This window comes from Callithrix jacchus, chromosome 20, assembly GCF_049354715.1.
Source record: "Callithrix jacchus isolate 240 chromosome 20, calJac240_pri, whole genome shotgun sequence".
Taxonomy (NCBI): Eukaryota; Metazoa; Chordata; class Mammalia; order Primates; family Cebidae; genus Callithrix; species Callithrix jacchus.
The window spans coordinates 30,745,467-30,771,842 of NC_133521.1; the positions used below are offsets into that span (position 1 = coordinate 30,745,467).

The window sequence follows — 26,376 nt, forward strand, 5'->3', positions numbered from 1 at the left end:
CCTCAGTTTTCTCATCTGGAAAATGGGGAAAAGTATACTGGCCACTTCATAAGGTTGTTGGGATAATCAAAGAAACTGCTGGTACATAGCAAGTGCTATAGAATCAGTGTTTGCTCTTTTCCTTTGATGGCTCTGAAGATATGTCCATATATATCCTAATCCCCAGAACCTGTGATTGTGTCATGTTGCATGGCAAAGGGGAATTAATATTGCAGGTATAAAGTTACTGATCAGCTAATGTTAAAATCGGGAGATAATCCTGGGTTCACAGGATGAGCCCAATGTAAAAGCCCAATGTAACCAACAAAGGCTTTTACAAATAGAAGAGCGAAGTGGAAGACTCGAGAGTGATGAGATGTGAGAGGGACTCAACCTGCTGTTGCTGGCTTTGGAGGATGAGAAAACTGAGGGATAGAGAGGCATCATTTCCTCAAGAGCACAGAGCTAGTAAGTGATAGAGTTGGATTTTAATCTGAATATTTATAGACTAGCCACAGTGTAGACACCATGGGACAGTATAAAGCAGGGGTCTCCAAATCCCGGGCCATGGACTAGTACCAGTTCAATGCGTGGTCTGTTAGGAATCAGGCTGCACAGCAGGAAGTGAGGGGCGGACAAGGGAGCAAAGCTTCGTCTGTATTTACAGCTCCTCCCCATCGCTTGCATTACCACCTGAGCTCCGACTCCTGTCAGATCAGCCGCAGCATTAGATTCTCATAGGAGCGCACATCCTGTTGTGAACTGTGCATGTAAACGATCTAGATTGTGTGCTCCTTATGAGAATCTAATGCCCAATGATCTGTCACTGTCTCCCATCACCCTCAGATGGGACTGTCTAGTTGCAGGAAAACAAGCTCAGGGCTCCCACTGACCTACATTATGGTGACTTGCATAATTATTTCACTGTATATTGCAATGCAATAAGATAGAAATAACATGTGCAATACACGTAATGCACTTGAATCATCCTGAAACCATCCACCCCACTCTGATCTGTGGAAAACTTGCCTGGCATGAAATCGTTCCTGGTGCCAAAAAGGTAGGGGACCGCTGGTGTAATGATGAGACAACCCCATCTCTCAAGGACCTCTCTCATAAGATGGAAAAGAAGAATTTGTTTTGGGGAATGAGTGCAAGTGGCAGACCAATGGGGTCTTAAAAAGAACAACCAGCTTGGGAAGACAGGAAGCGGAGTCAAGTTCTTTTCGATGACTCTTTAAAAAGTAGTGTGAACTGGATTTAAGTTCTCTTTCAGAAGGGCTTTATCTGTGGCATCCTTTGCTGGCTTAATGAACTCATTTGTCGAGAAGGGATTGGAATTTGCTTCCACTTGGTTCCCAAAAATTAGGCTGCTATGGGGTACTCTTTTGGTAATTTCCTGCCTTAGGAGTTCCTGGACTGATGGCTCATATGCAAACCCCATGCTTTCATAAGACACAAGTTCAAGTTATGAATGTTCTAAAGAAACTTTGTTTCTTTAATTTGCTGGTGGGAGAATGTTTGGGGAGTCCTTCACATTTCTCAGGTTTATAGAGGAATCTGGTACCAGTCCCCTAACTTAACCATTGTGAGGCCTTGTCTCCTCCTTGAGCAGGGCTGTTGAAAAACCAGGCTTCTGGGCTACTGGGAACACAGTGCAGACCTATCATTAGCTCCATGGCTTACTGCTGTGGTTCTTAGGTTCCTCTTTGTTTTAGAATCATATGAGTTTTTCTTATTTTTGTGCATGCTCAGTTATGCATTTAATTACATTATATTTTAGCCAGTCTTTCTAGGTATTTTCTGGTGGACAATTTTTCAAGTGACCCACTCTGCCATACTGTAGTTAGCAGCATGATCCTTTGGGAGGGAATGTGTGTTTATTTCTCCAAGTATTCTAGGAGAATCACTGTCTCTGAATTATTTCATGTTAGATCCACATTTCTGTCTGATATCCTATTTCTCCTGGTTTAAAACTACCTTTAATATTTCTTATAGCACAAGTCTACTGTAAAATCTCTGTTTTGGTCTATCTGGGGAAAAAAAGTCTTTATTTTTCCTTCATTTTTGAAAGATATATTTTGCACCATATAGAATTCTGGGCCAACAATTATATGTAGGTTTTTTTTCCCCCAATACTTTAAATATGTCACTCAGTTGTCCTTTGACTTACATTTTTCTAATGAGAAGTCTGCTGTAGTTCTTATCCTTGTTCCTCTGTATGTAATTGTCTCTTTTGCTTGGGCTGCTTCCATGATTTATTTGGTTTTTGCAGTTTGGAAATAATATATCTAGGTGTAGGTTTTGTTTATGTTTTTCTTTTTGTTTTAAGGATTTTGTTTTGCTTTTTCTTGGTTTGGGTTTTAATCTTGCTTGAGGTTCTCTGAGCTTTCTTAATCTTTCATTATTTTTTGGAAAATCTCAGCTATTACATCTCCAAATTTTTTTTGTTCCATCCTCTTTCACGTTTTCTTCTGTTTGTAGGAAATTTCTGCCTACCACAGGCGAAAGCCACAGTCTAAACAGTATGTACATGTCCCATCTCCCTTGGGAGGAATGGGTCTGTCTTTAGATTTCAGGCTATTTGCTGTGCTACCTCAGCTCTCTAACAAGCACAAGAAATTTGTGATTTTGTCATTTATCTCACTTTTTCTCATTATTAGGGTAAAGAAAACATTCTTTCCAGCTTTCTGCATCCTAGGTAGAAGCAAGATTCTTAACCACTTTAAATAAATCAACCACTAAAAACAAAGGAAAAGTTCTTTTGGAAACCAGTGTCTCCTGATGTTTATAAGTGCTTTACAGGTCTTGTTTGTTGTCTCATGGCACACCCCACATATTTTGATGGAGGGAGAAAAAAGCAGGTTGTTCAACTAGCTTACCAGGACTTAGAGATAACACATCTTGGCCAGGCATGGTAGCTTACACCTGCAATTTCAGCACTTTGGGAGGCCAAGGTGAATAGAGCACTTCAGCCTAGGAGTTCGAGACCAGGCTGGGCCACATGGTAAAACCCCTTCTCTACAAAAAATACAAAAAAAAAAAAAAAAAAAAAGGGGATCTGGGTATAGTGGTCCATACCTGTAGTTCCAGTTACTTGGGAGGCCAAGGTAAGAGGATTGGTTGAGCCGAGGAGGTCAAGGTTGCAGTGAGCCATAATCACGCCACTGCACTCCAGCGTGGGTGACAGAGAGAGACACCCTGTCTCAAAAAAAAAAAGAAAAGAAAAAATAACCCATCTTTTTCAATGGAAAAAAAATGGTTTTCTACAACCATTATTCATAATCCTATTAAAAACTATTACACTGTTATTTTTTCTATGAAAAAAAGAATCCACCTAAGGTAGAAATGCAAGTGAAGGGACATATCTTGCTGGACTGAAATAATGTCCAACGGGAAATTGGGTGAATTTGAAAAAAAAAAAAAAAACCACCCCAAAATGGCAATTTCTTATATATTTGATTCATGTAAATGTGAAGCAAAAATCACTTCACAGATTTAATAGTGTGAAGTTGCAAAAAAATCTAAAACCTTTCTATCCATCTACCTATGAATATGAATTATCGTGTTTTCCTAATATAGAAACAATTCTAAGGTATAATGAGAGGCAACTCAGGGACTGGCCAGGAATCATCAATAGTAGACATGCCCGCTCAGCATTCCCATTTTACAATGGAGTAAAGGCTGAGGAGTGAAATGACTTACCCAAGGTCCCCCAGTAAGTTAACATCAGAACCTGGATTCATGCAAACATGGGCCATTTCTGGGCTTGTTTGCCCTCAGGTCCATGTCTCACCATTCCCCAGCAATGCCCAGTGTCACCGTGGGGCTTCGTGAGCCTTCCTAGCCTCCTGGCTCAGCTGGATTCCCCTAGGTTTGACTAGTCAGAGGCACTAGCAGGAGGCTGGAGAGTAGGAAGAAAGAAGAAGCCTCCTCCCTCTGTCTTCAGCAGAGTTCCCAGCTGCCACTGCATCTCCTCCATGGTTCTAGCCATTGTCAGGCCAGCCTGACAGTGGCTAGACCCTGTCACCTGGCAGAAGTTAAAACCATGGCAGGCCAGCCTGACAGTGGCTAGAACCTGGGGATCTGATAACACTTCCTCCTCTCCTTTTGATAACACTTTTTGATCTGATAACACTTCCTCATATCCTGGGGATCTGATAACACTTCGTCTTCTCCTTTTGCTTCTAGCCCAGAGGTGGAAATAGCTTACCACTGTTAGGAATCTCAGAGCTGTCTCATCATCTTCAGTTGGGTTTCTCACTTCTCCCATCTTCTGTGTAACCAAGTGTCTCAAATTCCCTGTTTGCAAATATTTTGGTTTTCCTATTTAGATTCTTCATGAAATAATAGCTTTATGTTCTTTCCACAAAATGCCTGTTTTTCAACCACCATTGATTCTGTGAGTTGCCTCAGGTCCTTCCAGTCAGTCCCTTTTCTGCTTAAATTAGCCACAGATGGCTTCTGTTGTTTGCAACTGAGAACACTGATGGCTTCAATGAGAAAGAATGTGGTTGAATTTGTGGTCACAGCATATTGAATTAGAATCTCTAAGGAGATGCCCTGACAAGGATCCATTCTAAAAACCACACAGACGATTTTGTTCCTAGACAGTGTTCTTCAGTTAATATGGTTGTTAATAGACATGGTAGAGCAGTGGATACTGTCTGAGAATTTGGAGTGAAAAGCCCGCGGTCCTGCCACTTTAGTGTAAATATGCAGCCAGAAATAATGTGCAACAGGAAATTGCTTTAAAAAAACAGATCATTCTTTTCTCATTGAAGTAATGATTTAATTCATGGTTAAGTTTATAAAATGCTTAGGTTCATATAAATCACAAAAACTTAAGACTTTCTTTAAATGTCTGTTACCCTTATTTGAATGTGAGCTTCTCAAAGGCAAGGATTGTAGCTAACTCTTTTCATTTGTATGTCCCCAGCATCTAACTGTCTAGAATAAATAAGCACCCAATAACTGTTTATAAGATGCCCAACCAACAATATATCGCAAAGGCAAAACTACAGCTGTAAACCTCTATAATAAAATAAAATAGAAAACATTCTCCAAGTACTATAAAATAAGCATAATGTTTTTACACCAATAAAAGAAGCTGCAATGCGCTATAAAACGTACACAGAACAGAAACAATTATTGTTAAATTTAACCTAAAACCCTAGTAGGTATCAGAATAACTTTGATGATTAAAGTAGGATTAACATTGAAAGGTGAAATAGAAAGGATAAAGAAGCAATTTCAAAATCTAAAAAACTCAAGTAAGGAATTAAATAAGAAAGATCATCTGAAGAAGAAATACTAATATTATATCTAATATTTAATATTGTAGGACCAGTATTTAGTCTTCTGCTAAAATATTGAATCATTTGGATGGTTTTAGTTCATAAGAAGAGCTCATGATTGATTGAACAGAAACTCAGATCTTTTTCATGGCTCATGGTTTTTCACAAAACCAAACTCCCTCCATAATTATTTGGTATTAATCAAGATATGATATTAAAACCAAATATTTTGATAGACTGAACTATCCTTATACCCTTAGAGAACAACCCTTTTCCTTCTTTGCAAGAGCATTTTCTGATACTTGATATTTTCTAGCCCGTTCAGCCTGTCTGCCTTTTAGTAAAATGAAGTACAAAATCAAATTATAGACATTGTGTAAGCTCCAGAACTTAACACACTCTACGCAATTAACATCTGACTTATTAAGAAAGCTTAGGCAGCTCTAAGTAGCAATGGCAATCCTAGGTGATTATAACTGTTGAAGAAGTTCATTGTAATCTAAACCCAACGATTAGCACAAAGGCAAGGTAACCCTCAGCACTCCGTGGAACTCGGATTCCTGGAGGTTGTGCAGATGGGATGATAAGTGTCACTTTCTCTGTAAAAATTTTAAATAGTTTAGGTTCTGCAATGTAATATTCAAAGAACAGTATAAAACTGTTCTTTTGCTACCAATAAATATTTGAAAATAAAATGAAAGCACAGGGCAGGAAGAAAGATATTAGGAAATAGGGAGGCAAAGGATAGAAGAAAATATTGTGGTGTAGTTCCCCAAGCCAGGGAACCGGGCTCGGTTCTCACCTCTTTAGATTCTTACTGAGGCCATAAGGAAGGAAAGAACTTTGAGACTGGGAGACTCACCTTCACTTCCCATGAGGCACAGATTCCTGAACTACTGAAGGTCTACTCCTTCTCGTTCCACCACGATGTCATAAAGAGTGATGACTGATTACGAATACTTCTATTTACCTTTCAGAGTTTATTGCCGTTCAATTCAGCAATCTCTTCTGTGAGGCTCCTGTGAGTAAAGTACGGTGTAGAGGGTGGTGAGTGACACAAAGATGAATTTAACCACATGGCTTCCATGTTCAGGGTGGTTTGGGGTAGGCAGAAAGAACAGGGACTTCCCTCTCAGCACCACCACTACTAAATTGGGCAACTTTGGGCAAGTTGCCTGCCCGTGTGAGCATCTAGTTTCCCATGTCTGAAATGCAAATAACAATATGGACTTTCTCAGGGGTGTGTGAGGATTAGAATGGGCATATGTAAAGCACCCAGTGTAGGACCTGGCATAGAATATGTGCTCATGATACTGTGTTTCCCTTCCCTCTCTTCTCGAGAGTTTATAGCTATTGAGAGAGGCACGCATGAAAACTAACTCAAGTACAAAGTAAACCACTGTAAAAACTAAAAGGGAAGTTATAGTCTCTGAGAGGAAAGAGATACTGTTTACAAAAGGGAGAATCAGGAAAGATTCTATGTAAGAGGTGACTTTGAATCTGGGCTGTGAGAGGTGGCTTCAGAAGGAGTATGGCATGTGGGAAACGGCACATCATCTGATGTGATCCTAGCACTTCTGATTGTCTATGTGGGGGCCACAGTCTGGCGGGAAGGGAGAGCAGGTGCAGTGCTGGGGGAGGTTGTGGGTGAAGAGACTAAAGCCTGCCTCCCATCCCACCCCAGCACTGACTTGGAACATGACAGGTGTATAGGATATTTGGACAGATGTATGTGTGTAATGAAAATGCAAAAACCTGTTGGGAACAGATTGTGTGGGACCTGAAATGCCTCGGAGTTTGAACTTGATTGCACAGATGATGAGGACCGCTGAAGGTGTTTGAACAAGAGATTGATGTGTTATGACCTGTGTGTGTTTTTTACACTCTGTAGAACAGTGTGAAGGAGTGAGGGGAGAATGATAGAAGCTTGAACTCATTGCAACACTCAAACACATCCACAGATTCATCACACAGCATCTAGAGGCTGCCAGTGATGGAGATAAAAATAGCCATAACAAAAAGAATAATAAACACTTGTATAGCATTTCCCGTGTCCCAGACGTTATTCTAAGCACTTGACCTATATCAACCCTTTTAGTCCTCGCTATAACCATATGAAGTAGGTGCTATTATTACCCTCCTTTTACAGCTGAGGAAACTGAGGGTTAAGTGACTTGCCCAAGGTCACGACCACGCTGGGTTTTGAACTCATTTAGTTGGCTCTAGAAGTCGGGCTAGCAACCACCACCCCAGAGTGCCTCTACAGCAATGCCTGGGGTTCCCTGGTGGATTGGTGCCATAGGTATGGGGACAGGACACAGAAAGGAAGCAAGGAAAATCAAGAAGTAAAAAGAGAGGAGATCCACTTATCTGTGGGATATAAAAATAAAAACAGTTGCACTTGTGGACATGGAGAGTAGAAGAATGGTTAACGGAGGCTCGGAAGGGTGGGGGATTGGGTGTGGGGGTTAACGGAGGCTGGGAAGGGTGGGGGATTGGGTGTGGGGGTTGGGTGGGGAGGTGGGGGAAGGTTAATGGGTATTAAAAAAAGTTATAAATAATGAATAAGACCTATTTGATAGCACAACAAGGTGACTACAGTCAATAAGTTAATTGTACATTTAAAAATAACTAAGAGTATAACTGGATTGTTTGTAACACAAAAGGTAAATGCTTGAGGATGGACACCCCATTCTCTATGATGGGATTATTTCACATTGCATGCCTGTATCAAAACATCTCATGTACCTCATAAATATATACACCTACTGTGCACCCACAAAAGATAAAAAAAATTTAAAAAAGAGAGGTGATCAAATAGAAAGCACCAGAGAAAATAACCAATTACTCATAATAAGAAACACCTGAGGTCCTGTAGTAATACTCTCAGATGCCACCCAGTGCTACCCTTGCCATAAACTCTATATCCTTATAGCAGGAAGCTTAGATTTTCTGAAATTGAGTTCCTCATCTAAGGGAAGATTTAAGGAATGACAACTCTAAGAACTGTTGTGATGGAAGTAAATAATCAGAAGCAGCTCGGTCTGCCAGATACATTACGCAACACTTTACTTTGAAAAACTAGCAGTTTAAAGAAGTGAAATGGACCATGAAAATAATTAAATGGGCTGGGTTTCCTATTTAGGAAGAATTCTCTACATTATTTAAAGTATTTCGCCATCAGATCCAGCTTCTCTCTTACTATTCACTTCTGAAACAAACTATTTCCTGTTTCCAAATCAACCCTCACTTCCCACAATGTCTGCATCCCAAATTATATTTTCAAGACACAGAATTTATCCTGAGTTTGCCTTTTCAAATGCACTCTCCACCCTTCTTCAGTTCGCTCTATCCCTGGGTGCTTTACAAATGCCTAGGAGTTCGAACTCCGAGGCATTTCAGGTCCCACACAATCTGTTCCCAACAGGTTTTTGCATTTTCATTACACACATACATCTGTCCAAATATCCTATACACCTGTCATGTTCCACGTCAGTGCTGGGGTGGGTTGACAGTCACCCTGAGTGCCTGAGCCCAGCAGGGATACTCTATGAATGGTAAAAGAAGGGCTGAATAGAAAGGACACAAGTTCATGTCCTGGGTCAAGAGCCCTCGACTCCCATTTCTGGCTCTGTTTGTGTTCATCCCTTGAGGGTCTGGTAGGCAATGAGATGGGAGGGGATGTAAGGTCAGGATACGTTTTCCCCATTGTCTTTCCTGGGAGACCACCTGGGTTGCTGTCTCCCCTGGCTACATCTCCTTGCTTTCTATAAGGCAGGCTTCTCTTCGGCCCCTCCTTGTGGGTTTCAAAACCATGCCTTCCCCATGACTCTTTGGTGGCAGCACTAATGTTACCAGCTGGGCTACTGCATCATCTTCTGTAGTTCCTCCACCACTCCCATCCTTTTAAAATAGACGCTGTGTTAATCTATCCTGAATTATCCTAAGGCGAGTGAGGGTCCCATCCCTTTCCTTTTGGGTCTCTGATATATTTTTCCACTATGATGCCCTCTCTCCTCTGAATTCTCACAAAACTCAATTTTTATCCCTTTGAAGGCACTGATCTTTTGAAAATGACAATATTTGCATACATATTTTAAGCCTGTTCCTTACAGCAAATCTCCATGTTTGAGGACAAAGGCTGGATTTTATTCATTTGCAGTCACCCTAACGAGTGCCTGAGCCCAGCAGGATCCTCAATGAATGTTAAAAGGAGGGCTGAATGGCAAGGACACAAACAAGAATGTTTTTTCAGCATTTAACTTGCCCTTATGCTTGCTAATCTAATACTGTCATTTTAACATTAAAACTAATGTTTTTCACATTAGGGAGTCAAAGTCTACTTCACTTCTAGATCATGAAATTGCAGTGCTGGGTCTGAGCTGTCTGCGGACCTAGAACTCCCATCTCCTCTCCTCCCCTTCTCACACTAGTCAGAAATATGCTCTGATGATGTGCCTCTCTGTGTGTTTCAGGCCTTTCTCTGTAGAACCAGCTGTTGGAACTCTTAATGTGGGAGAGTCCATGCAACTGGAAGTGGAGTTTGAGCCACAGAGTGTGGGCGATCACAGTGGAAGACTTATCGTGTGTTATGACACAGGTATGCATTAATCTTTGTTAAAAGTTCTGCATGTTAAGAAACGTCAGGTGGGTATGTTCTCAATCCTAAGAGGAAGCCAAGCTATGAGGATGCAAAGGCATAAGAGTGATACAATGGATTTTGCAGACTTGGGGAAGATGGTGAGAGGAGAGTGAGGGATATAAGACTGCACATTGGGTACTGTGTATACTGTCTGCACTCTGATGGGTACACCAGAATCTCAGAGATCACCACTAAAGGACTTATTCATGTAACCAAACACTACCTGTTCCTCCAAAAAACTATTCAAATTAAGAATAAAATAATAATAAAATTTTAAAAAATATAAAAAGAAAGGTCAGATGGGAAATATGATAAAGCTGAATAGGAAATGGTTATTTTGGCTGCATTCTAAGCTAAGATCCACAAGATAAAAAACCAATGAATGCCTCTAGTAGAAATGATGTGACGTCAGATAGAAATCTCACCTACCTGGTGTCCCCAGTGCTTAAAAGCCTGAGGAATACAGGGCTCAGGAAGGAACCCATCCCCAGAAGCCACACTGGTGGATTGAGGTTGTCTGTATATTAAAATTTGTAGGTAATTTAATGCCCCATGGGTTTTCAATTTGATTTATTGTGATATTTGTCTAGCATTTTAAAAATGTAAACCCCAATTCAGAATGTTCTTGTCCCACTAGTCTACGTGAGATCCAGTTACTTTAACCCTTAGAACATGCAGATACCTTATGTAACATCTTACACGAATATAGGACTCTGTTGCCACTAGCATTTTCTTGAAGGCCACACCCTCCATAATCATGAAAATTACACATTGTTGTTGCAAATAGTCAATTTATGGTCATGTAGATGGCATGTACATTATGCAGTCTCCAACACTGGCTTTCAGATTAATATTTTACTTTGCTGTTTATTATTTTATGATTTTTCTCATTTCCTTCTCCCTTTTGTTTTACTCATTCATGTTGATTGACCCAGATTATCTGCAGAAGGGCATTGTAGGGAGAAAACAGAAGCACACAGCCGGGGAAAGAGTAAGCTAAGTAAGCTGCAAGATAAAGAACCCGTAGAAATGATATGAAGTCAGATAGAGATGCTTGAAAGCCTGAGGAATATGGGGCTCAGGAAATAACCCATCCCCAGAAGTCACACTGGTAGATTGAAGTTAGCTGTATATAGATAGAAACTTGAAGGTACACCCAGAGAAGGAGCAGCACAAGACATTTAGGGTACAGTTCAGAGTTGCTGACTTTGTGGAAGGTATCTGAGCAGGATGACTCAAGCCCTTGCCTTAGGACCCATGGTTAAGTGGCCCGGGCTCCACATTGCCCAGCAGAACAACACACAGCCAATGAAGTGGTCTATCTGTTTTATCTATTAGTGTTAGCTACACTTCACTGGCTTTTAGCAAGAGAAGCTAGCTTAAGCAAAAGGGAGAACGTTTGACCCATGTAACCAAAGGGTAGAACGGTCTGTTTAAAAAAGCATAGCTCATAACACATTGGGACATCAGTTTTCCAAGGTAGTTGTGTCATTTCGCATTCCAACCAGCAAGGCATGAGAGTTCTAGTTGCTCCACATCCTCAACTAACACATAGCGCTGTTTTGGTAATTTTGGATATACTAGTGGTATAAAGTGATGTCTAACAGGTTTTAATTTTCATTTCCCTAATGATTAATAATGTTGGGTGCCTTTTCAGGAGCTTCCTGGACATTCCTGTATCTTTTTTAAGTGTCTGCTCATGACCTTTCTTTGCTTATTCTTTTGTTATTAATTTGTGAGTATCTTTTATTAGTATTCTAAATACTAGTCATTTGTCAGATATATGTATTGTTAATATTTTCTCCAAGTCTGTAGCTTGCCTTCATTTCTGTGATAATATTTCTTAATAAGTAGCGATTTTGAATTTTGATGAAATCCATGTTATCAATTTTCTTTTCTTTTAAGATTAACTCTTTTTACCTCCATCCTAGGAAATCTTTGCCTTCTCCAAGATCATGAATATATTTTCCCATGTTTACTTATGGAAATGTTCTAGTTTTAGCTCTGGGTTTAGGTTAATTCCCCATCTTTGATATAATATTTGTGTATGTGTGATGTAGAGGCTGTGTGTCATTTTTCCCCCATATACATTATTTGCTCTTTTCCATCTTGTTTTGGAATACAGAATAGTTACTCTATTTTTCCATTATTTAGTGTTATTAGGCTGTTATTCATTCCTTTTTTCCTCTATGTTTTTAATTTCTTTTTCTTTGTAGACTGATCTAGATTACTTTCTTCTTATTCATTGTTCCATTCAATAATCCCCTCTGCAGTGAAGTTTCACCTGCTGAGTTTTAATTTTTTAATTATTATGATCATTTTTATTTCTGGAAGTTTTATTTGGTTCTTATCAAATCTGACTTCTCTTCCTCCCTTCCTTTTTTTTCCAGTTTTTTTGATTTCTTAAATATATTAACTGTGGTTATTAATATTTTATATCTGATAATGCAAATAAATTAAGTCTGCTGTTTAGTATGCTGTTTATTGTTTCTGCTGGTTTCCAACCAGGGTATCTTATGTCATTTTGTGTTTTGTAATTTTTGGATTAGGAGTTCCAACTCTGGGCAGGCCCTGGACTTTATCGGATGTCCTAGGCACATAATGCAATCTTTAAAGCAAAAGTTCGAAGGTTCACAAAAGCCATTAGGGCACAGGCCAGCCTTGGCACTAGACTATTTCTTGGTATGTCTGTCTTCACTTTGATGTCCTCATTGTCCTGTCAGGTTAGTGATGAATTTAAAAGCAATTGTAAAAGTACTTTCTCAGCTGAGTGCAGTGGCTCATGCCTGTAATTCCAACATTTTAAGAGGCAACAGCAGGAGTATTGCTTGAGCCCAGAGGTTTGAGATCAGCCTGGGAAACACAGCCAGACTTCGTCTCTACAAAAATAAACAAAAATTACCTGGGTATGGTGGCACATGCCTATAGTCCCAGCTACTTGGGAAGCTGAGGTGAGAGGATTGCTTGAGCCTGGGAGTCGAGACTGTGGTGATTCTGCCCACTGTACTCCAGCCTGGGTAACAGAGTGAGAGTCTGTCTCAATCAGTCAATCAATCAATCAAGTAAATAAAAATATTTTCTCAAATATTTCGATGAAGTCCCTAGTTTCACTGACTGCCTGAAAGTGACTCCAGTTTATGCCTTTTTTTCACATTGGTCATTATTATTTATAGACCAGCTCCTTCTTTCCTACTACTTTATAGACCTTTCTCTACATCATGATATAAACGTTTTTATCCTTCCATGCATTTGGTTTTCTTTATTTCTCTCATCAGTAGTTTTCTGTGTAGAAGTCTTGAATATTTTCATTAGATCTAATCCTATTCAAGTCCCTTCTTCACTTGTTCTTTTATTATTAATTTGTAAGCATTCAGTGGTTTTTTATGTTAGTATAAGTAGTTTTTCATAATTTTATTGAGATATAATTTAAATGTAAGACGCACAGAGTGTAAATATACAGTTTGATAAGATTTGACAAGTGTAACTAGCTATGTACCCACTGCCCAATTCAAGAGACAGAACATCTACTGCCTTATGCTGATTCCCAGGCAACCCCTCCATCCCATACCCAGAGGTTCTGATTTCTATCACCCTCTATCACCTCTATATACTCTTTTGTGTCTTGTTTCTTTCATTCAACATAATGTTTTTCAGATTTATCCACGTCCTTGTGTCTGGCAGTAATTCCCTTTTTATTGCTAAGAAGCATTCTACTATATGGTTGTACATAATTTATTCATTCTTTTATAATGTAAATTTGGATTTTTGAAGTTTTGGGCTATTATGAATATAGGTTTAACCATTCTTGTACACATCATATGTGTGTGCATTTATGTGTACGTGTGCAGATACACATGTTTAATTTCTCTTGGGTAAATATTTAAAAGTAGAATTGCTGAATCATAGAGTCATCATATGCTTAACTTGGTAAGAAATTTCCACATGGTTTTCTAAAGTGGTTGGACCATTTTATTTATATTCCCACCAGTAATGAATGTATGAAACTCCATAGTGTCATCAACTCTTGGTCATGTCATTCTTTTAATTTTAGCCATTCTACTTGGTATAAAGTGGCATCTTATTTTGGTTTTAATTTGCATTTTTTAACAACTAATGATGTTGAGTGTCTTTTCATGTGCTTTTGTCCATTTGATGTCTTTTTTTCTGAAGTACATGTTTAAGTCTTTTGCCTATTCTTTATGGGGTATTTTATCATTTTATTATTGACTTTAAAAAGTGAGGTAGTTTAAAAAAATACATTGTTTATATAAGTCTTTCAGAAATAATTATTGTAAACATTTTTTCATGGTCACTGGTGTTGCTTTTTTTTTTTTTTTTTTTTTTTAATTTTGAGACGGAGTTTTGCTCTTGTTACCCAGGCTGGAGTGCAATGGCGCAATCTCGGCTCACTGCAACCTCTGCCTCCTGGGTTCAGGCAAAACTCCTGCCTCAGCCTCCTGAGTAGCTGGGATTACAGGCACGCGCCACCATGCCCAGCTAATTTTTTGTATTTTTAGTAGAGACAAGGTTTCACCATGTTGACCAGGATGGTCTCGATCTCTTGACCTTGTGATCCACCTGCCTCAGCCTCCCAAAGTGCTGGGATTACAGGCTTGATTGAGCCACCATGCCCAGCTAGATTGCCTTTTTAATTTTCTTGATGTCTTTTTATTACCAGAACAATTTAATTTTGATGAAGTACAATTTATCAATTTTAATTTTATAGCTAGTGTGGTATTTCTTCCTAAGCCTATTTTCTAAATTTGTGTGGCATTATTGAACTACAGTTGAATTTTGTAGGCTAAGCTTTTATCTACAGACCTTGCTAAATTTACTTCTGACTTATATGTAGATGATTTTGGATTTTGTGTATACACGATCAGGTCATTTGCAAATAATAATAGTTTTTATTTTTTGTCAAATCTTATGCTCTTCATTTCTTATTCTTTCTTCCATAGACTAGATATTTAGTATGCTGTTCATTGGAAGTAATGATAGCAAATATCTTTCTCTTGTTCGCAGTCTCAAAAGAGAAGTGCTCAGTACTGCATCATTTAGTATGACATTCACTATAGGTTTTTAGTGGGTACTCTACAAGGTTAAAAAACTTTCCTTCTATCTCTAGGTTTCTAAGACTTTTCATCTTGAATGGATGTTTAATTTTATCAAATATTCTGCATTTGTTGACATGATTGTACATTATTTCACCTTTATTCTTCTAATGTGATGATTGATTTTGAAATGCTAAATTCCTGCTGTGTTGTGGGATAAACTCAAGTTTTGTGTATTATAATTTTAATAAATCATTGAATTATATTTGCTAATATTTTGTTGAGTTTCATATCCAAATTCATGAGAAAGATTGGCCTGTAATTTTCTGTTCATGTAATGCCCTTGTCAGAACAAAACAAATTGGTCTCATAAAACAAATTGGGAATTGTTCTTTCCTTTTAATTCTCTATAGAAATTCTTTTAAAGATTCATGTTATTTCTTCCTTAAACAATTGAAAATTTTATTCTTCAAGCCATTTGTTTAACCTCACTTTTTAAAAGGTGGACAGGTTTTTAATTATTGATTCTGTTAAACTTTTTCAATAAACTTTTCCATTTAATCTAAAATCTTAAAATTTTGGCATAAAATTGTTTAGAACCTTTCCTAATCTTTGTTTGCTATAAGATCCTTGGTGATTATTGATAATTTGTATCCTCCTCTTTTTTTTTCTTGATTTATATTTTCAGGGCTCTGTCAGTTTTCTTAGTTTATTCAAAGAACCACCTCTTAGTTGATTATCTTTAGTGTTCACTTCTCAATTTCATTGATTTCTGCTCTTCATTTTTTCAATCCTACTTTTGTTATGATTTTTCTAGATCTTAACAGGGATGCTTAGAGTGTTGATTTTCAACCTTTTTTATAAATACATGCATTTAAGATAATACATTTCCTCTAAAATTGACCTAATCTTCATTCTATATGTTTTTACATATTTTTTTCTCAACACTTGATTGAAAACATTTTAGAATTTACATTTTTATTTATTTTTTGACCCATGGGCTATTTAGCAATGTGTTGATGAATATTCAAACATTAGGGAATTTTCTAGGTCTCTTGGTTATTGATTTCTTGCTTAATCCTCTCAGAGACAGAAAACAAGTTCTATATGATTTCAGGCCTTGAAATGAGTTGAGACTTAAATTACGACCCAAAATATATTCCATTTTGGTAAATATTCCCTGTGTACTTGAAAAGGGTATACCTTCCATAAATGTCAATTAGGTCAAATTTGTTAATAATAATGCCATTCAATCTATATCTTTACTAATCTTTTGTCTCCTTGTTTTATCAGTTATTGGAAGATGTAATTAAAATCCACAATCAGACTTAGGTGTTTCTCATTTTTTGGTGCTGACAATTTTCATTTTATATATTTTGAGACCATGATACTTGGTGTATACACATGTAGGATTATTATAACTTCCTTTTGAATTAACCGTTTTATCATTATAAAATGTCTCTTAATCTTTAGTAAGATTTATGACACTAAAGTCTACTCAATCTGATATTTATACAACATAGAAGCTTTCTGATTAGTGTGGACATAGTACAATCTGTTCATCCTTTTACTTTCAACCCTCCTCACATTTAAAGTATGACATTTGGAAGCATCACCAATGAGGCTGATTATTAAATCTGGTCTGAAAATCTTTGTCTTTTAATTGTACTAGTCAGTCATTTTATGTTAAATGTGATTATGGATATATTTGAACCTCCTGTTTGACTGTTAAGCAATTGTTCCCACTATGGTAAAATTATTACCTAAATTTCAGCCAAAAATCATTGTGTTACTGGTACTGATAGTGGATGAAACTGAAGAAACATGTGCCTGCTAATAAATGTGGTCAGTGATATTTTTTTCTCTCTGAATCTCCATATCTTTGTTGATTCCTACATCTTATATCCTTGTTTATTTTGCTTATGTTAGTTGCTAAAACTAAGTATCAGAATGAATGTAGCCTTAGAATTACATCTGGGTTACTGTGTCACAAGATTTTAAGTCAGAAGTTTGAGAAAAATGAAGGATAGTCAACCCTTATACTCATTAAAATAATTGTTGGTAAGCATATTGTTTATTTCATCTGATCTCATTGTGGGTATTTTTAATGTACACATGTGTCACATGGTATAATTTATAAGTAAACAACTCTACATATGTCGGGGTATAATTTCAAAAAATGCTGTTTGGTTGGGTTTTGAGTTCAGCTGATTTAGAGTGCTTGTAGATCTATAGAATCAAAACTTGAGCGACACGGTCAGTGATAACCTCATCCAGCCCTTAGATGTTACAGATAGGGAAACTGAAGCCCTAAGGAATTAAGTGGCTCACCCAAGGCCCCAGAACTCATTAGAAGCCCAACTAAAAGTCCAGTTAGAAGCCAGACTCAGCCTCTTAACTCCTGGGCAGTGCTCTTTGCCTACAGCAGGTCACCTAATCTCCCATATGACGGTAAGTGCATTTTTGCTCTCTTGATCTGCTGCCTTTGAAATGCATCTGCATTTTCCCAGTCTCCCTGGATCTCAATTTTACTTTATATAAATATTGGAATGACACCCATACTTACATGTGTACTGCATGCTAAAGGAAAGATAGGTTGAACCACAATAAATATTTGTGTGTTAAAATTTAATCATTCATAGGAAAGTTGGTTTCTACCCACCGAGGTTCTGGTGTCACCTGTGGTGAACGAATAAAGTCATATTCTGAAGATTGCAGAGATAAACTGTCTTAGAGCATTTTTCCTTCCATGAAATGATAGCTGCTAAGAATATGCTTTCAGTCTTTATTGTGGGTTATTAATGACCAGAACCCATAACCTTCCATTAGTGAAAAATGCTAATAACTGCCTAAACAGTATTAATCATGAAGCTTTTCCAAGCAGCCATGATCACTGGCTTTTCATTTCATTAAATAAGCATCTGATTGAACTTTCTGCAGCTGTTTGAAATATGCATTTATTTGGGGAAGGAAATTTAACATGGCCTGTTGATGAGTCTTTTCTGTATAATTCCTAAAACAGTGTTCCAGAAGGTGCAGCATTGACACTCCTCAGCAGGAGGTAGTCAATCACATTCCTAACAGTTGGTTTCTTCCTTCAGTTTCTGGCCCTCCACTGGATATATTCTTGATTAAATGAAGCTAGGAGATTGCTTTGCTTTGTCTGACAACCTGAGTTTGAACCAGTGCTCTAGCAATTAAGGAGATTGAATATAAAGTTTCCGCAGTATCTAATATTCTACCCATCAATGTTCTGAACCAGAATTCTCCCCTCCTTTCTCTTTTCGTCTTTCTTCCTGTGGGTGCCTGCATGTAGTAAAATCAAGTTTAAACAGTTGATTTTACCTGAGAATTGGTTTAGTTATCTTTTGTATTCTAGTCTAAAATTAAGAAAGAACTGATGCCATGTGAAACCTTTTATAAACTCATCCTTCCAGGAGAGATTAAAAATATAATTATTCAAGGCTATATTGATAACAACAAAACTGAAACCAAAAGCAAATCCAAAACTGAATAAGTGGAAGTATCTTGACTCTGAAGAGACAAACAAATGGTTAATTGCTTAAGTTTTACACTTTTCAGCTGAGTCTTGAGAAACTAAATATAATCAATGGGTTCAAGGAGATATTACTATTCAGAATAGCATTTCAAAAAAGACATTTGAATAAAAGGGAGGAAAAAAGAAAAAGAAAAAAGACGTTTGTATGGGAACTTTGGCTATTAGGAAGGGTACCAGAAATAGTAGTACAGCAGGGTTTCTTCTCCAGTGCCTGTTGAGGATGCTCATCTCACCTTTGAAGTGACATCAGCCATTGGCATACTCAGGAAATAGAGTTGATGCATTTATTCAGCATTTTAAAAGTATTATGTGTCTTACCAAAGAGAAGATACTTTAGGAGTCAGAAGTTGGCAAGTAACCTTTTTCCCCAAAGATGTGATAATGTGTTATTATTAAATATGCACCCAGTCATAATATTAGTTAGTGCTTCACATGGCAGCTTTATAGTAATTTACATATCTTACTCTAGTAAGCTTTCTAAAACCGTAATTTCTTTCTTTTTTCTCAAAAAGGCCAATAAAGGTATACCAAAATATAATATTGAGTGTGATATTGCTACTTTGCAGCTGAAACTGCTAAATAGTTTCTGAATCTATTAATGTCTATGCAAACTTACCCGCATCAACTTTGTTTCAGTGGTGGGATTATTGTTAATTATAAATGTGTGCTGTTATAATTAGAAAATCTAGCCAAACAGGTATTGCAAAAGAAGCAAATGTTTTAACATGGTTTTAGAGGCAATGGAAACATTAGTTGACCTTGTTTTCTTTGTTCTCATTCCATAGTTTAGGACGGGGGTAGCAGAAGTTAAGACATTCTGATTGTCAGGAATTTAAATGTTTAGGGAAGTGAGATAAGATTTCCATAAATTCATAGCAAGCGAAGACTTTAAATTACCAGGTTTAGTATTTAAAGAGACATTTCTTTAACTCCCTTCATTTTAGTGATAAGTAAACTGAGGCCCAGAGATGTTAACCAGCTCTTTGGGACTCCTTGAGGCCAGCACACTTTCCGCATCTTACTGCCTTCAGTGCAGATTGAGAATACTGGTTTTGGCATTGCCACTGACATGCTGGGTGAGCCGTCAAGTTGCGTAATTCAAGCTTCCTGAACAAAGAGCACTTCCAAAGAAGTTTGGTTCAGCAATGCACTACCATAGTGAATTTGACCCTCTTGTGACCAAGTGATGAAAAACTTTCCATCAACTTGTTAGTTCCCTGGAAAATCTATGGCTCCACTCATATATTTAATTTAGTGTCGTCTGTTGTCTGAGAAACCACAGTATGATGTGTATTGTGTGTATAGTTAGCTTCACATTCATTTTTGTAAAATTAGTTTTGTTCATATTTGGTTTTACTTGACTGATGGTAGAAAAACTGGCAAAAGATAATGAGACCTTCCACAGAATATATCTGTACTGGAATGTAATAAAAGACTGTTCCTAAGCCCATCTATGATGATTGCAGCATGCAGCTCCAGAAACCAAAAAGGCACCAGTGTGGGAACAGGTCCTTCAAGGACACAAAAATGCTAATGTTGAAGAACAGTATCCCCATCCATTCCCGAGCACATGACACCACTTCCATCCTGTCAGTCTTCAAAGTAGCCAAGGGTTGGGGAACCTTTTTAAGGTTGTCTCTATAAAAGTAGGTATTATAAAAACCAAGTACTTCAACAGCTTTGGGGATAGGAGAAGAGTTATTGCTTCCTTCACTTTGTGGAGCTGATGAGTTTTGGAAGGTAGTGGTGAAAAAAATCAATATTAGATGGTTCTTGAAAAAAATAATAGCTTTTGCTCTATGTCTGGGAAGGAAGACTTGCAGTGAGCAGCTCAGATTAATGACATTAGTCTGTGACCCATAGGTTTGCACGAAATAAGTCCTTTGATCTTTTATTCTCTTTAATTTTTTAAACAATGAAATATTTCAGATAATCACAAAAGCACAGAGAATGATATAATCAACACCTGTTACATTTAACACATCTCAACCCTTTGCCTTACGTATTTCTTTTTAGAGGTTTTATTTTTTGGAGAATCAGACTGATTACAGATCTGAAGCTACTTTTTTACCCTTTTCTGATCTAATTCTCATATCTTGCTCCTAAGAGGAGCTGTACTGGCTGCATTTTAATGCTATTCCTACATATTTACTTCTCCATAAACAAAATATAGTATTGTCTTGAACAGTTATAAACTTCACATGGATAGTGTCATATGTTAAAAGAGACCCCCATACACGCTTTGTGTGAGCAACATGGCTGTTTATTCACCTGGGTGCAGGTGGGCTGAGGCCAAAAAGGGTATCAGTGAAGGGCATTGGGATACGAGTTGGTTTTATAGTTGGGGCAAATCTTTTTGGGAGGGAGCAGGGGTGTTACAGAGTAAGATTAGTTACAGTGGTGGGGGTAGAGACAAGGAGTATCATTACCATAAATTCAGTTACAATGGCAGGTGGGGTAAGGCAGAAGAGTAGTTAAGATGGTAGGTTGGGGAGGAGAGATATTCACAGAGCAAGAACAGTTAAGATGGCAGGGTGGGGTGAGGAGTATTCACATTATCATAAAAACAGTTAGGTTAGCAGGGTGGGTTAAGAAGCTTAATGTCTGGGGAAGCTCTACTGGGCCATCAGGGATCATGGAAAATGCAGGCAGCGGGTGGGGGGTGATCCGCTGAGGCAGGCAGGACTTCAGACTTTCTAGGTCTTGGCTTGCACATGGAGGCCTGACATCATACTATACAGATCATTCTCCAACTTGCCTTTTTCATTCAGTGTTGTTTTAAAGATTTAAACATGTAGATACACATTGCGCTGATTCATTTTTTAATGAATGTGCCACATTCCAGTATGTGAAAATTGGATATTTACTTCTTTGCTATTACAAACAGTGCTGCACTGAACAACTTTGTACATTGTCTTCCTGGGCAACTGTGTGAGATTTTCCTTTGGGATAAATACCTACAAGTGCAGTTGCTGGGGTATAGGGCGAAGTTATCCTGAGCTTTACTGGATGCTAAATTGGCTTGTTAAGTTGTGACAATCTATACTTTCATCAGAAGTATTCAAAAATTCTTTTTTCATATTTATGCCAATATATTGCTGAAATAATATTATAAAACTGATTTTTGTTTGTTAATCTGATGGTCATGAAATGATATTTTATTTTATACTTCTTTTATTACTAGTGCTATCTTGCAGCTGTACGTGTTTTTTGGAGGCCCTATATCCTTTTTGCATTCAAGTTTTTGGATGGCTCATGTATTCATTTCTTTTGAATGAACTTCTTGTTCATTTTTGGGTTATCAAATTTCTTGGTTTTTTAGAGAGATCTGGATTTTGAGTCATAGTTAGAAAACTTTTCCCTCTAAAGTTATGAAGAAATTATCTTTTATATTGTTATATATATGGCTTCATATTAAATGTTTAAATATTTGACTCACTTGATGTTTATTCTGATGTAAGATGTGAGGTATGTTTTTTCATATGGCTCTGATGTTGTCCTAATAATACTTGTTTTTGTTTGTTTGTTTCTTTTTTTACAAAGTTTGTCTTTCTACCAATGATTTGAGATACTGCCTTTATAATATACTAAATTCCAATATGCATTGGGTCTGTTTTGACTTTATTGGATTCCATTAATCTGTCTCTTCATGCACTGCTACCATGCTATTAATATTTTAACTACTGAGACTTTACTATATTTTAATTCTATCAATTTCATTTTATAGATTTTTAAAAATGCATTTTGAATTTTGTCAAATTCTTTTTCAGCATCAGTGAAGATCATATCACTTTTTTCCTTAGATCTATTGCTACATAAACAGATTTCTAATAGTGGGACATTGTTATATTTCTGGAATAAATTCCACTTGGTTATGAAGTATCATTCTTTTAATGTGCTGATATATTATGATTAGCCATTTTTATTCAGAAATTTTACATTGTTATTCAGAAGTACAGTTGGCCTATAGATTGGCTTATATCATTGTCATATCTTTATCAGATTTTAATAACAATGTTATACTGAAAAATATAGTATTGGAAATTAAGAACTAATTATATGACTTTAGCAGCAAAATGGATATAGCAAAAGATAGGATTAGTGAACCTGAAGACAGAGCAATAGAAAATACTCAAATGGAAGCACAGAAAGAAATAGGAAAGAATGGGGAAAAAATAGAACAGAAAGAAAAACCCAAGTGGGACACAGTCAAAAGGTCAACATACATGTAACTGGAGTCTCAGAAGTAGAGGAGGAATAATGGGGTAAAAAATATTTTAAGCAATACTGGCTGAGAATTTTCCAGAAGTGATGCATGACATTAGTCTAGAGGCTTACAAATACTCAGCAAGCCTGTGGTGGTACAAGTACAAAGAAAACCAAACTTAGGCATATGATGGTTAAATTGCTGAAATCTAAAGCAAAGAGAACATTATAAAAGTGCCCAGAGAAAAAAAGACATATTACCTTAACAAGAACACTAAGAATAGTGATGGCAAAATTTTCTGCTAAAATTATGGAAGCTGGAAGACAGTCAAATGGCATCGTTGAAATATTGAAAGAAAACAATGCTAATAAAACTATTGAAAATATCCTTAGAAAGTGAGCACGAAAGATATTTGCCGACAGAAAAAAAGCTGGCAAATGTGTGTAGAACTCTTGAATCGCATTGTTTTCACCTTCATCATATTGAAGATATCATTCCATTATTTTTTTAGTTTCCATTGTTTCAGTTCAAAAGTTAGGTGTAATTCCAAGTATGGATCCTTTAAAAATAATCCTTTTTTCTCTGGCCGCTTTCAGGATTTCTTCTTTGTCTTTGATTTTCTTCAGTTTTACTGCAGTATATTTAGGTCTGATTTTCAAAAAAAAAAATTATCCCATTTGACTTTCACTGGTGTTTTGAACTGTGAACTGATATCTTTAATTCCAAACAAAATTCTTAGCCATCATCTTTTTGTAGGAAAAGATCACCAGGGGCAGACCTGTGTTACTTATAGTTAAATGGTCACAAGCTTGCTTTGCTTTTTATACCCTGAGATTTGTGCCATGGATCAAATACTGAATTAAAGAAAACTCCGAACTGTGGTGCAGTAAAAGAAAAATTGTTTAAGGTCTGTAAAAGCCGAAATCAATCGGTAACAGGAGGCCTATGGTGAAGACCATCAGAGAGCGCTTTATAACTGCAGAATGCTGTGGTGTGGTTGCAAGGCAGCAAAGACTGCTTTGGTCCCACTATCTCTTCCCAACATAGGGTTTGCTTGAGGGTCTCGTAAAGAGGGCTTGTGCAAGAACTCTGGGAAGGAATGTAACCTCTGCTCACAAGACTCAGGAGGGTCTTTGCAGATGGGAGCTTGGGAAGCCAGAAAGCCTTGCAGGGCAGAGATAACTGAAATGCCACAGGCTCTGCCTATGTTCTCAGAATATGGAGTAATTCTGATTGCTCTGTGTCCACAATGCTCCAGAGATAAAAGCCCCTTGACACATTGTGTGTGGTCAAACAGTATGGCGCCTTATCCACTGTGCCTCTTTGCAGGTGCGCCTGGATAGACAATAGGTGGTAAAACTCGGTGTCCTTAGTTAGCACTTCTTAAAAGAACCACATTTGCTATTGAATGCTGCAGACACTCGCTCTTTACCCCACCCCATCTTCCTTCTCAACCGGCCTCCCCACAGCCTGCAAGATTAACAAGATAATGCAACTAATAAAAGCCTGTGGAGCCCAGAGCTCAGTGCCAATGCAGTTCACCCCGCCAGAGAGTGTGTTGGCGCCCTGGACCCATGTGAATTCTACTCGTCTTTGTCTTACGTCTTTTCTCACTCCCTCGGTACTGTCGGGACTCAGGGCTGGGCTGGTTCCCACCACTTTTGAAATACTGTCTTTGCTTCGTTATTTCTTTCCTCTCCGTTTGAGTTTCCGATTCAATACTTTTAGACCTTCTCACTTTATCTTCCTTGTATCTTATCCACTGTATTTTCTCATGTATTTTTATTTCTTCATATTACCTTTTGTGGTTTCTGAACTACCTTCCATTTCAGTAATTTTTCGTAAAATGTAATAACATTATTTTATTAAAGATATATTTTGAGTTGTTTATAATTTATGCTATTTATTTCTTTTTTGTGAAAAATGCTTTTATTCTGCAGAATTCAGTGAACAAATTAAACTTCTATGAAGAGAGGTATTCCAGGTAGGAAATTTTTCATAAAATTCCTAAATTTGGGATACTCATTTCTAAAAATGTGACCAAATATTTACACTGAAAAAGTAATAACAACTAAATTGCCAATTTTAAATTTCTGTCATAAATCAAAGCCTTAATCTAATTTTCAGGAGTTCTAGACACTTTTTTTCCTAAGATTTGTTGGCACATGTTTTTGAAGCAAATATAACAATCAGGAGGTAATCTGCCCAATTTTATATTCCACATTAAATGCTGAATTTTCACCTGAGCATTATTATTTTGTTATGACTAGATTTTACAATAGTCATTGTGTAATAAATGCTTTGAAATTGATTCCAACAACAGATAGAATATCTTTTCTATTTTTATCTTTTTTAAAAACACTATAAAATAGATTTTTAACTATTAGGAAAAAATACTTTTTCTCCAAACCTCTTTTCATGTTGGGCATAGACGTACATAGCTTTTACATAGTTTTAATCAGGAACACGTATACTCTTTTTGTTTTCCATTTTTCACTTAGCATAATTTCATAAATTTTGCTTCATATATTCATAATTTCCAGATGACTAAATTCTAGCAAAAAATTGGCATGAGCCAGATTGTCAGCATGCCCTCATAATTATTGTCTTAATAGCAATATGATATTCTAGCACATTATATACCACAATTTAATTAGACATTTGTGATTAGTGAACCTTTGCACTGATTTCCATTTTCTATTATAAATAACCCTGCTGTGTGTGTGTGTATATACACACATACACACACACACACTGAATATATATATTCCTTCTCATCATCTTTGGATTATTTATTATTATTATACTTTAAGTTCTAAGGTATAAGTACAGAATGTGCAGGTTTGTTACATAGGTATACATGTGTCATGGTGGTGTGCCGCACCTATCAACCCGTGATCTACATTAGGAATTTCTCCTAATGCTATCCCTCCCCAAGATCCCTACTTGCTGACAGGCCCCAGTGGGTGATGTTTCCCTCCTTGTGTCCGTGTGTTCTCATTGTTCAGCTCCCACTAATAAGTGAGAACATGTGTTGTTTGGTTTTCTGTTCTCGCGTTAGTTTGCTGAGAATCATGGTTTCCAGCTTCATCCCTGTCACTGCAAAGGACATGAACTCATCCTTTTTATGGCTGCATAGTATTCCATGGTGTGTATGTGCCAGCTTTTCTTTATCCAGTCTGTCATTGATGGGCATTTGGGTTGGTTCCAAGTGTTTGTTATTGTGAATAGCACAGCAGTAAACATATGTGTGCACGTGTCTTTATAGTAGAATGGTTTATAATCCTTTGGACATATACCCACTAATGGAATTGCTAGTTCTAGGTCCTTGAGGAGTTGCCACACTGTCTTCCACAATGGTTGAACTAATTTACACTCTCACCAACAGTGTAGAAGCGTTCCTATTTCTCCACATGCTCTCTAGCATCTGTTGTTTACCAAGTTCTTAATGGTCGCCATTCTAACTGGCGTGCGATGGTATCTCAGTGTGGTTTTAATTTGCATTTCTCTAGTGACCGGTGATGTTGAGCTTTTTTTCCATATGTTTGTTGGCTGCATTTCCATAAGTCCTACAGTGTGGCTCTTTTCAAATTTTTTAAAGATTTTGTGGATTTTCTATTTTCTACATATAGCTTCAACCT

The 26,376-nt window shown here is 37.3% G+C and overlaps 1 protein-coding gene across 23 annotated transcripts in view; it reads left to right on the forward strand.

Annotated features, from left to right (window-relative positions):
- HYDIN (HYDIN axonemal central pair apparatus protein) overlaps positions 1–26,376 on the forward strand; it is a 516,394-nt gene that overhangs the window by 148,432 nt on the left and 341,586 nt on the right. For 22 of the 23 annotated variants that reach the window (XR_008478211.2, XR_013530165.1, XR_013530166.1 and 19 more), the window contains one exon: positions 9,752–9,876. Coding sequence is in view for 19 of the 23 variants with exons in the window: in XM_078357699.1 (XP_078213825.1) it covers positions 9,752–9,876 (125 nt within the window). In the remaining 4 variants the exon portion in view is untranslated. Of the gene's footprint in view, positions 1–9,751; positions 9,877–24,685; positions 24,720–26,376 lie in introns of those variants that run through there. The other variant, XM_078357705.1, reaches the window with a different exon arrangement.